General features: G+C 58.0%; 1 protein-coding gene across 9 annotated transcripts in view; it reads left to right on the top strand.

Annotated features, from left to right (window-relative positions):
* The window catches only part of KLHL26 (kelch like family member 26), a 29269-nt gene extending 17978 nt beyond the window's left edge, over positions 1-11291 (top strand). For 2 of the 9 annotated variants that reach the window (XM_067032509.1, XM_067032507.1), the window contains 2 exons: positions 6088-6270; positions 8470-11291. In XM_067032509.1, coding sequence (XP_066888610.1) covers positions 6088-6270; positions 8470-10051 — 1765 coding nt within the window. In that variant the 3' untranslated portion in view covers positions 10052-11291. Of the gene's footprint in view, positions 1-2711; positions 2843-5869; positions 6271-8463 lie in introns of those variants that run through there. The other 7 variants (XM_067032508.1, XM_067032506.1, XM_067032514.1 and 4 more) reach the window with 6 other exon arrangements.
* The last annotated feature ends 403 nt before the right edge of the window (positions 11292-11694 follow it).

Consider the following 11694-nt stretch of genomic DNA (forward strand, 5'->3'; position numbering starts at 1 on the left):
GAGGCATGTGCAGAAAGGGGCCGTTTCCTACCCCCTTGGTGCAACTTGGGCTCCACACCGTGTAAGCAGAAGTGCTATGGGCTTTGTAGGGGTTCCTGGGCCGGGGTGTCCTAACTCTTGCAGAGGAGCGTTTTAACGCTCAGAGTATGCACGGCCTACGTGCTCAGCTGGAGGGCAGCCCTTTGTACTCCCTTAAAGGGTGTTTAGCTTGTTTCCCATCTTCAGCCCCCAGGAATGGTATTTGGTAAATATCCGCACACATCTCTCAACTTGCACATGCGAGTATATCTCAGATAAATCCCCAAAGTAGACTTGCTAGGTCAAGGATGGAGCCTTTATAATTTTGCTAGGTCTGCCAAACTGCCTGCCTGGGAGTTGTCCCTCTTCGCACTCCTGCTGGGAATGGACAAGAGCATCTGCTGCTAGATGGCCCACCCCATGACTCTGCCCACCTGAGGGGTGAAGCCAGTCCTTTGGCAAGCACACTTCCCTTATCGTGAGCGAGGCTGAGTCGTAGGTCTCTCCAGCCAGCTGTGCTTCCTCTCCTAGGAACTGTCAGCCCACATCCTTCTGTGACATTGTTGGCTTTGTATTGATTTCTTGGTGCTCTTTATATATGGAGGACCACTGTAAATACATGTCCAGGGACCAGGCAGCCCCAGGATGAAGTTGCCTCTGGTGTGAGATCTTTCTTCTGGTGAAAACATGCATAGGCACACCAGTCCCCAGAGCTCAGAGGAAGCACAGGAAATCCTCCCAGCTTGCCTCACACTTTCAGAGCAACTTCTAAGAAAAAACTGAGGCCAGCTAAAAGCAAAATGTCAAAGGCTGGGTGGAGGGAATATACAAAATCTGTGAGGTGAGGTGTCCACAGAGAGGCCAGCCAGGCTCACTTGATACCTGCCGTGGGCCGGCGCTCTGTGAGTGGTTCTAAGCTTCAAGTTCCCAAGCACTTGGCCCCATTCAAAGGCATGCGAGTGGCTTGTATGGTTGGTGGCAGGATGTAGCCCCCCACTGGGCCTTGCCAGCCCAAAGTGAAGCTGGGGGAAGTAGGAGGTCTGTGGTCCCTCATTTCCCAGGAAGTGTTGGGGGCCGGGGAGCCTCATGGCAGCCCTGTGATGTCTGCTCCTCCCTGCCCCTCCCCACCTTTTAAAAAAATTTTGGCCGCGCTGCACATTATGTGGGATCTTAGTTCCCAACCAGGGATCGAACCCATGCCCCCTGCAGTGGAAGCGTGGAGTCTTAACCCCTGGACCACCAGGACGGTTCTGCCTGCCCCGTTTGAGAGCTGAGAAAATAAAGACCCAGAGAACCGGGGAATGTGCCTTAGTCACACAGCTGGCAGGTAGCAGGGCAGCCTCGGAACCCTGCCCTCTGCTCCTCACACCAGGTTCCGGAGCCTGGAGCAGCAAGGGCCGTGGTGCAGCCCGGGCAGTCTTTCCAGAGTGGGTCTGGCCAAGATTCACCTCCCAGGCTTTGGGTCCCGGCCCAACCCTCCAGACACTCTGCTCAGGGCCAGGATCCAGGCTTGGATGACTCTGGGGGATCCTGGTGATGAAAGTGGCACACAGGTGCTGTCTGTGTGCAGCCCCTGCTGTGCTGAGTGGCATCTGCAGAGAGCAGCACTGCCATCCCCGGGGCTACCCAGACTGGCCAAGTCTATGTCTGTGTCTGCATCTTAACAGGGTCCCTGGTTTGAGACACACCTCTTCTCTGCCCGCTGGTCCTGGGAGGGAGGTTCCAAGGGGTCACACCAGCTGTCCCTGATCCCAGGCCACTGTGCTGCACAGGGAAGGTGGAGCACCTGACCCCAGGCAGGAGGGGGCCCGTCTTGGGAGGGGAGGGGGCTCTGCACAGGGACGGCCATTCGTGGAAGTCAGGCCTTAGGGCCAACACCCAGGATGCAGCCAAGCCCTCTGCTCCCAGGGAGAGGCTGGGCGTCACTGTCTAACCTCAGGGGTGGCAGAGCTGGGAGGAGAAGCCGGGGACACCTCCACTTTTTCTGGCCTCTGCCCCTCTCTGCTCCCAGCTCCTGTCTCCTCCCCCCAGGACATTCACAGCTTCGATGTGAAGCCAGTTCTGGATGATGTGACCACTTTGGGTCCCCATTTCCCGGACTGTGCGCCTGACGAGGGCAGGTCTGCTCTGTCTCATTCATGCTGTTTCCTCCCACCCATGAGAAACAGACAAGGGGCTGACAAAAAAGCCCATGAGGAGAGTGGGGGAGGGGGGATGGATCTGAGCACCTCAAGGGTCCTTGGAGGCTCATATGGGATGTGGCTTTGGCTCGGCGCTCTAGAGGCCCGTCACAGGGTGTCACCGAGAGGACACAGCAAGACCCTGTCGCTGGAGATGTCCTGGCAGGGCCTGTCTGGCTGAGGGCAGCCCTGGCCAGTGGGTGGGTACAGTTTGAGGCCTTCTGAATCCTGAGGGTCCAATGACATTCTCTTCGTGATCTTCAGAACATGGGTCAGGTGGGGTTCTTGGGAAACCAAAAGAGCAGAGACTCAGATCCGAGCAGTGACCCAGTCAGGAAGGATGGGCTGGATGCAGCAGCACTGGCTGCTTCCTGCCTGGGAGAGGAGGGGGGCGTGTGAGGTGGGCGTCCCCTCCTCCTGGTGGAGAGAGGCGACTCGGCCAAGCTAGACACTCAGGGTCCTCCTGGGTCCCTTTCCTTCCCTCCCTCCATGGTCTGCACACCCAACCTCCAGGACAAACCCAGGATCTGGCTACTGACACCACTGGCGTCCCAGTATCACCAGCTCAGATGACCACAGCGCTGGGCTCTGAATCACATGTGTTCCTGCCTCCCAGAGACAGGATGATTTTCCGCTAAGCACAGGTGGTGTCCCCCTCCCATGTCCCCTGTCCCCCCGCCATGGCCTCACACCTTCGGAACCCTGAGCACCTTGCAGGCCTGCAGGCAGTGCCCAGGGCCCTGAAGCCCCTCTGCCCATTGGATGGTTTACCCCTTTTCCCGAGGCTCTGCAGAAGGGCTGCTGAGGTGGGCGGCCTGTGCGAGTCGGGGGCCTCCCGTCAGCAGCGACTGTGTGTCTTGTGCCTGGCATCAGCTCTTTTACCCCTGGTTGTGTTTTGGGAGCTGGTGGGCAGTAGGAGTCGAGTAGCCTGCTTTCCTGGAAAGACCAGTGTGCACATTCCTGGCCCTCATTTGTGGGCAGGGGCAGGCGTCAGTCCTGGGAACGGGAAAGCAAGTTCCAGAGAGCCAGAGGCCACGGGGAGAGAGCAGAGGGCTGGCGAGGATAGCCTTTGCCTGGGGTGGGCTGGGGGCTGAGAGAGTCCTGGGAAGGCTCTTGACCCCATGGAGGCTGATGGGCTTTGCCCCCTTCTGTTGTGTTTGGAGGAGGAAGTGATATATTAGGGCCTCCTAAACTACTCATTTATCGATGCATTTCTACAAAAGTTTTCCGAGATAAAACAGCAAAGGGGACAGGGGCTGGGGGTACGGGTAGGGGATGAGGGGAAGCGAGTGGGGGTGATAGAGGCTGGGCCACAGAGGACCTTGTACACTGTGAGGCCCTGGAGGTCATGGCAGGGTTTTGCCCAGGACTTGAGAAGCCTCAGATGTCCTTGAGTTTTGTTTTGTTTTTGAGGTGAAAGTCATATAACATAAAATTCACCATTTTAAAGTATATAATTCAGTGGCATTTAGTGCTTTTACAATGTTGTGCAACTATCATCTCTGTTTAGTTCCAGAGCGTTTTCATCACCCCAAAGGGAATCCTGTACCCTCAGGCGGTCACTCCACACACACCCCTCCCCCAGCCCCTGGCAACCCCTAGTCTGCTTTCTGTCTCTATGGGTTTCTGGACATTTCATATAAATGGAATCATGTAACACGTGGCCTTTTGTGTCTGGTGGCTTTCACTCAGCCTGATGTCTTCAAGTTTCTTCCATGTTGTATCATGAATCAGCTTCATTCTTTTTTTATGACCGAGTAATATTCCATTGTATGCATACACCACATTTTGTTTATTCATTCATCCACTGATGGGCATTTGAGTTATTTCCACCTCTCTCCTTTTCAGAACTTTATTTTTATTCCAAGACAAACTTTGCCTTGTGCATCCTCATTTTGAGGTGCAGGAATCTGTTTTACTTGTCACATCCTCAGCTAACTGCCTCCATAGGTAAATCCATCTTAGGGCAGTTATTCTTTTTTTTTTTTTTTTTTTTTTTTTTTTTTTTTTTTTGCGGTACGCGGGCCTCTCACTGTTGTGGCCTCTCCTGTTGCGGAGCACAGACTCCGGATGCTCAGGCTCAGCCGCCATGACTCACAGGCCCAGCCGCTCTGCGGCATGTGGGATCTTCCCAAACTGGGGCATGAACCCGCGTCCCCTGCATCGGCAGGCAGACTCTCAACCACTGCGCCACCAGGGAAGCCCAGGGCAGTTATTCTTGGTTTTATGGCTTCCTTACGTTGGTGACAGGAAGATCCCATGCAACCTGCTGTTTCCTGGGCCCGGGTTCAGTCCTCCTGTTTCCTCTTAGAGCTCTGGGGCTGCAGACAAACTGTTCAGCATGTCCCTGAAAGGTAGGGCTGACAAGCGTTTCCCCTCGACTGGGTGTCCACCGAGTGCAGCCAGAGCCAAATTCTTCTGTAAACGGCCAAGGTGACTTTATGGTTATGTGGCCGCCCTCCCCTGGGGTACAGGGCACAAGAGGCATGCTGGCTGGTGTCAGAGTGGCTGGACCTTGAAGGTCAGCACCTGCTGGAGGTGGCTCTCCTTCTCCCACAGTGAGAAGCTGGCCCGTGGCATCCCCAACCCTGGGGCTTAGTGCCACCCGGGAGGCTGCAGGTGTTGAGTTCCTCCTTCAGACCTGTGCTGGAGCTCTGTGCTGGCAACTAATCCCACCCTGCCTCCTGCAGGGGAGAGAAGAGGGGCTTACTCGTGGGGATGGCTCACTGGGGCACAGGGGACAGTGAGGTGACATGGAGAGTCCTATACCTTAAAAGGAGCACTCAGTAGGCACAGGTCATTTTATTTTTTATTATTTGTTTATTTATTTATTTTTGGCTGTGTTGGGTCTTCGTTGCTGTGCACGGGCTTTCTCTAGTTGTGGCGAGCAGGGGCTACTCTTTGTTGCGGTGTGCGGCCTTCTCATTGCAGTGGCTTCTCTTGTTGCGGAGCACAGGCTCTAGGCGTGCAGGCTTCAGTATTGTGGCTCATGGGCTCTAGAGCACGGGCTCAGTAGTTGTGGCACACGGTCTTAGTTGCTCCTTGGCATGTGGGATCATCCTGGAACAGGGCTCAAACCTGCATCAGTAGGCAGATTCTTAACCACTGCACCACCAGGGAAGCCCCGGCACAGGTCATTTTAGAATGAAAGCTAATGAAATAAATTTTTAAAGAGGAGAAGGTTGGAAGCAACCCAAAGGTTCATAGATGGGTGAACAGATAAAGGAATTATGGTGTGTCCACAGAGGGGAATATTACTCAGCTAGAAAAAGGAATGAAGCGTTGACACACGCTACAACATGGATGAACCTTGAAGACATCAGGCTTAGTGAAAGAAGCCAGATACAAAAGACCACATGTTGCATGATTCCATTTATATGAAACATCAAAACAGGCAAATCCATAGTTACAGGAGGCAGATTAGTGGTTGCCAGGGGCTGGGGGAGGGGGGTTGGGGGGGTGACTGGTAATAGGTATGGGTCTTCTTTCACAGTGCTGAAATGTTCTGGAACTAGATAGAGGTGATGGTTGCATAACATTGTGAGTGGATTTTATGCCACTGAATTGTACACTCAAAAATGATGAATGTTATGTGAATCTCATCTCAAATACAAAAAAAAGGGATGCGGGAGGCTCTGCAGGTCCTGCATCAAACCCCGCCCATTTCACAGGCGGCACGTGGAGGCTGGAGAGGCGCATCCACTGCCGTGGCCAGTCAGTGGGCAGGTGGCAGACAACATTGGGACCTAGGCCTGGTTTCCACTTCTCTGGGGCTGGTTCTGGCAATTTTGCCTCCACCCGGGGCAGCTTCAGAGCCCTGCCAGGCCTGCCCAGGGACCAGATGGCCCTGAGGCCTGTGAGCCACCTGCCCGCCTCTGCTCTCCCGCAGCATGGCCGACAAGAACGGGGCCCTCAAGTGTACCTTCTCGGCCCCCGGCCACAGCACCAGCCTCCTGCAGGGCCTCGCCGCCCTCCGCGCCCAGGGCCAGCTCCTGGATGTCGTGCTCACCATCAACCGAGAGACCTTTCACGCGCACAAGGTGGTCCTGGCCGCCTGCAGCGACTACTTCAGGTGAGTGTGGGCCCCCAGGGGCAGGGTGGAGGGTGCCGCCCTTCTAAGAGGGAAGATCTCAGCGGTGGGCATCTAGCCGGGGGTGGCTCTGAGGGAAAATGGCTGGGGTTAGCCCATCTTTGGGTTTAGAGAGAAGCCCAGGAAGCCTGCAGTTTTTTCCAGGTTTGCTACTTATTCAAACTTGTGGGAGACACTGAGAAGACAAGCAGAGCATGCCTGGGGGACAGAGGCAGGTGCCCGATTAGCAGCAGCTTCTGCCCTGCGAAGGTGGCAGGGCTCCATCAGGTTTTCATTCTAAGTCTTTATGTGATGCCTGCATGTGCCAGGCGCTGTTCTAGCCCTTGAGGATTTAGCAGGGATAAGACAGGCACGAGCTCTGTCCTCATGGCACCTGTGCTCAGGCTGAGGGATGGGAGGGACACCTGCTCGGCAGCCCTTGTGTGTGCCGGGCTCTGTCCAAGGCCCCACGTGATGAGTGAGGCCTTGCTGGGTGTACAGGTCTCTCTACCCTGAAGGCCCTTTCCTGAAAGCTCCTTCCCTGTGTCTGGCTGGGCAGGGGAGTGAGGGGCCCACGGAGCAGGGCTGGGGGCCATTCTCATCAGCTGGGGGCTGTCACAGGCTGGGGACAGTCTCCCTCATTCCCTTAGTGACCAGCTGGCAAGCTTCCTCCTGACACCAGAGAGAGCTGGGGTGCCACCCTGGGGGTGGTTCTTCAGCCCCACATTGCCAGGGGTGGCCGAAGCGTTCCCACCTGCCATCCCAGGTGCCCGTCTCGGGCTGCATGTTCCTCGCAGCTGGGGTGCCTTGCCTGGTGCGCCCCCTGGCTGCCCGCCCCACGGGCTCAGAGGGGCCATTCTGGGGAGTTGGAGCGGCCAAGCCATCTGGGGCGCCGCTTCTATTTTTATTCTGGATTTGGGGACGGGCGAGCTGGCCCAGCCAGAACTGCCCTTTAAAGGCTCCTCTGTGCTGGCACTGCAGTTGGAGAGGCCTTAAAAGGCAATGCTCCCTCTCGTCACCGTCACCGTGATTGCTTCTGCCTTCGATGGGCTGACGGGACTCGCGGGGACAAGAAGGGTTAGGGTCCAGGGGGCTGGTAGAGCACTGCGGTGGAGGGTTGGGCGGTTGTTAGTCAGTGGCCCCACGGCAGCACCAAGCTCAGCTGTCCCTCCTCTGGGGCCTGAGCTGGGCCCACTGGGTGTGCGACTAGGGGGCGGGCATCTGTTGGGCAATGTCGGGAAGTTCTCTCCCCTCTGACAGCTGTCACAGATGTGTGCTGATGGTAGTTATAATTATGATGAAATGCCAGCTTGCCCCAAGCTGGAGCACACGCCATCTTCTAGAACCTACCATGAACCCCGAGCAGGCACTGGGGTTCTCACCCCTCTTCCTGGTGGGGGGTCCTCAAAGGCCATGGGGAGCTGTGACCCAGGGCCTACGTCTCTCAGCAGCGCTCACGTTAGCACTGCTTCTCAGAGCAGGATAGCATGGCTGACAGAGCTGGGGTTACTTGCTGCTGGGGGGGCGGGTCTCACGATGGGCTGGTGTTCCTTTGGGCCATTCTTAGGGGGCTTTCCTGACCACGTAAGCCTCTGGAGATGGCAGGGACCCTAGCACAGCCCCCTGATGGGCACTCTGACCTGGGCACCCTCAGCTCTCCCCAACCCTTGTGACAGTGACCCAGGCTGGGGAAGGTGGAGCCAGCTGCCCACGTGAGGGGCTGGGCTCTGTGAACCACAGTACCTAGTGCCCTTGGGGATCCCTGCCTTGTCTCCTGAACTTGCCGCCGGCGTGGTCGTCCACGGCTGGGTGTTAATGTGGGGCTGGAGACCTGTCCCCAGAGCCAAAGCCAAAGCCAAGGTTTGGTCTTCTCTTGCACAGCCGCACCAGCCCCGCAGCGAGCAGCCCCTGGTCCCCGCCCTTTGAGCCAGCTGGGCCCCAGCACCGCACACCTCTGGGTGAGGCCAGGCAGGGCTCCTCGTAGCGGGGCAGAGTGGGGAGTTGCTGCTTGTAAGAAGACGCATGGCTAGGGGTGGATTAAAAATCTTTCTTTTCCTTTTTGCCTGTCTTTAATGAGCATCCGGGCTGCTTTCGCCTGGCTGGCCGTGCCCTGCTCGCAGTGTTCTGGGGCCAGGCCATGCTTGGGCAGCCACAGTGCCCCTTGGCTGCCCCGAGCCCAAATGCTGTGTTTTTGACCTTCAGGGCCATGTTCACGGGCGGCATGAGGGAGACGAGCCAGGACGTTATTGAGCTGAAGGGAGTGTCGGCCCGCGGCCTGCGGCACATCATTGACTTCGCCTACAGTGCCGAGGTGACACTGGACCTGGACTGTGTGCAGGACGTGCTGGGTGCAGCCGTGTTCCTGCAGATGCTGCCCGTGGTGGAGCTGTGTGAGGAGTTCCTCAAGGCCGCCATGAGCGTGGAGACCTGCCTCAACATCGGCCACATGGCCACCACCTTCAGCCTGGCCTCGCTCAAGGAATCGGTGGACACCTTCACCTTCCGGCACTTCCTGCAGATTGCCGAGGAGGAGGACTTCCTGCACCTGCCACTGGAGCGCCTCGTCTTCTTCCTGAAGAGCAACCGGCTGCAGAGCTGCGCGGAGATTGACCTGTTCCGTGTGGCCGTCCGCTGGCTGCAGCACGACCCCGCCCGGCGGCTGCGCGCCAGCCACGTTCTCTGCCACATCCGCTTCCCGCTCATGCGGTCCTCAGACCTGGTGGACAGCGTGCAGACTCTGGACATCATGGTGGAGGACGTGCTGTGCCGCCAGTACCTGCTGGAGGCCTTCAACTACCAGGTGCTCCCCTTCCGGCAGCATGAGATGCAGTCGCCGCGCACAGTCGTGCGCTCGGACGTGCCCTCGCTGGTTGCCTTCGGCGGCACGCCCTACACGGACAGCGACCGCTCGGTCAGCAGCAAGGTGTACCAGCTGCCCGAGCCGGGGGCCCGCCACTTCCGTGAGCTGACGGAGATGGAGGTGGGCTGCAGCCACACGTGCGTGGCCGTGCTGGACAACTTCGTGTACGTGGCTGGGGGTCAGCACCTGCAGTACCGCAGTGGCGAGGGCGCCGTGGACTCCTGCTACCGCTACGACCCCCACCTGAACCGCTGGCTGCGCCTGCAGGCCATGCAGGAGAGCCGAATCCAGTTCCAGTTGAACGTGCTGTGTGGCATGGTATACGCCACGGGCGGCCGCAACCGGGCCGGCAGCCTGGCCTCAGTTGAGAGGTACTGCCCGCGGCGCAACGAGTGGGGCTACGCCTGCTCACTGAAGCGCCGCACATGGGGCCACGCGGGTGCCTCGTCTGGGGGCCGCCTCTACATCTCGGGTGGCTACGGCATTTCGGTGGAGGACAAGAAGGCCCTGCACTGCTACGATCCCGAGGCCGACCAGTGGGAGTTCAAGGCTCCCATGAGCGAGCCCCGAGTGCTCCACGCCATGGTGGGTGCCGGCGGCCGCATCTACGCCCTCGGCGGCCGCATGGACCACGTTGACCGCTGCTTCGACGTGCTGGCCGTGGAGTACTACGTGCCCGAGACGGACCAGTGGACCAGTGTGAGCCCCATGCGGGCCGGACAGTCAGAGGCCGGCTGCTGCCTGCTGGACAGGAAGATCTACATCGTTGGGGGCTACAACTGGCGTCTCAACAATGTGACAGGCATCGTGCAGGTGTACAACACCGAGACGGACGAGTGGGAGCGCGACCTGCACTTCCCGGAGTCCTTTGCCGGCATCGCCTGTGCCCCCGTCCTGCTGCCCCGGGCCAGGACCAGGAGGTAGCTCCCCAGACCCCGGTTCCCGGCCTGGCCGCCTGCTGTTTCTGTGAGGGGCTTGGCGGGTGCGCGTCTGGGCGGGGTACTTCGAATCCCCACTCCCGCGGGCTGGTCTCACATAGGGCACCCTCCTCACCGCTCCCCCTTCCTTCCTGAAGCAGATTCTGGCTCTATGCCCGGTGGGGGAGGCTGCCAGCAACAAGGCTGATGTGGCAGCAAACTCACACCCAAGGCGGTTTCCTCGCCCACCTTGAGTTCTCGCTGGCTGGCTGGCGGGCGGGCGGGAATCGGGGTCTCCTTTGGGGCGTCGTGGTGTGGCTTTGCCCCACTTCTCTCCCCTCCCCCTGCCCGGAGGTCTGAGAAATTCAGATGCGAACTCATTCACGGTTGATCCCCAAGTTCCCCCCAACCCCCATGAGTTGCATGCGTCCTTTTTAAAATAAACACACCCCAAATCTCTGTAACATATGGACCTCCAGGAGCAGGAGAAGCGGCTGGCAAGTACCTGGCTTGGGTGGCCAGAAGGGCACGTTTCGTCCTCCCCAAGAAGCCTGAGCTGCTGGGCAGGAGGGAGCCGGCACTCATTTCCATTCCTCGCCTGGGCCATAGCACCTTCAGGGTGTTCTATCGTCTGCTTTCAGGAGGAAAACAAACACAGCCAGCTCCCAGAGACAGTCCTTACGGGGATCAGGCCTTCCCATTTGGCCCTGGGTGATGTGTGGGGCCTTAATAAGAATGGGCTGACCCTCCTCATCCCTGTCCCTGTCCCATGAAGGAAAGGGGACGCCTGCTTCAGAATCTCACAGTACGTCTGCATTCCACAGGCCTGTCCCGTGCTTTTTATTTCTCCCCCTCTTTCCAGCCCTCTGCTCCCCCCAACCCTGTATTCAGGTTGACATGCCGCAGGCCTGTGCCCACCCTGCGTGGGAAGTCAGGCGGGCCGTGAGGCCTCTTCCTTCAAGGGCTTTGCGGTATCTCCAGCCACATTTGTTTTGGTGTCTAAACCTCAAAACCATTTTTTTTTGTTGTTGTTCTCTTTTGCTTTTTTTTTTTAAGAGGCCAGCACCACTGTCTTATAAATGAGATTTGTCCCCTCAGGGCAACTTAAAGTGTCTCTTCTGCTGCTAATGGACGATCGATGTCGTGTCTCTGTGACCCGCTCGCCAAGTAAAGAATTAACCTCATACCTTAGCATACGTCGTCTCCTAATATTTTCCTTTTATTTAATAAAAATGTTATGGTAAAAAGATGGAGTGGGCCCAGTGCTGAGCTTGTGGGGCTTGATGGGTCGCAGATTCCTTGTGTCCTTGCATGTTTGGGGGCTCCGCTCCCCCCCTCGCCCTTTTCCAGCATTGCAGAGGAGCCGGAAGTGGGGATGGCCTTTGGCTCAGAGGCCTGGGGGCAGCAGGAAAGGAGGCTAGGACTTCCACCCGGTGCCCAGAAGACAGAGGGCAACCAGCCGGGACAAGGCAGCCTTCAAGAGACTCTTCCCTGGTGGTTCCTTGCACCTGGTGACCCGGCCCCCTGCCATCAGCCAGCCCCACAGCCCCTGGCAGGTTCTGTCTCCATCTGCTCAGTCCTGGGACTCCAGGTTGGGAAGCTGGGGAGCCCCCCTCCCCAGAGACTGTGATAGGGGAGGAGCAGGGCAGG

This window comes from Kogia breviceps, chromosome 4, assembly GCF_026419965.1.
Source record: "Kogia breviceps isolate mKogBre1 chromosome 4, mKogBre1 haplotype 1, whole genome shotgun sequence".
NCBI lineage: Eukaryota > Metazoa > Chordata > Mammalia > Artiodactyla > Physeteridae > Kogia > Kogia breviceps.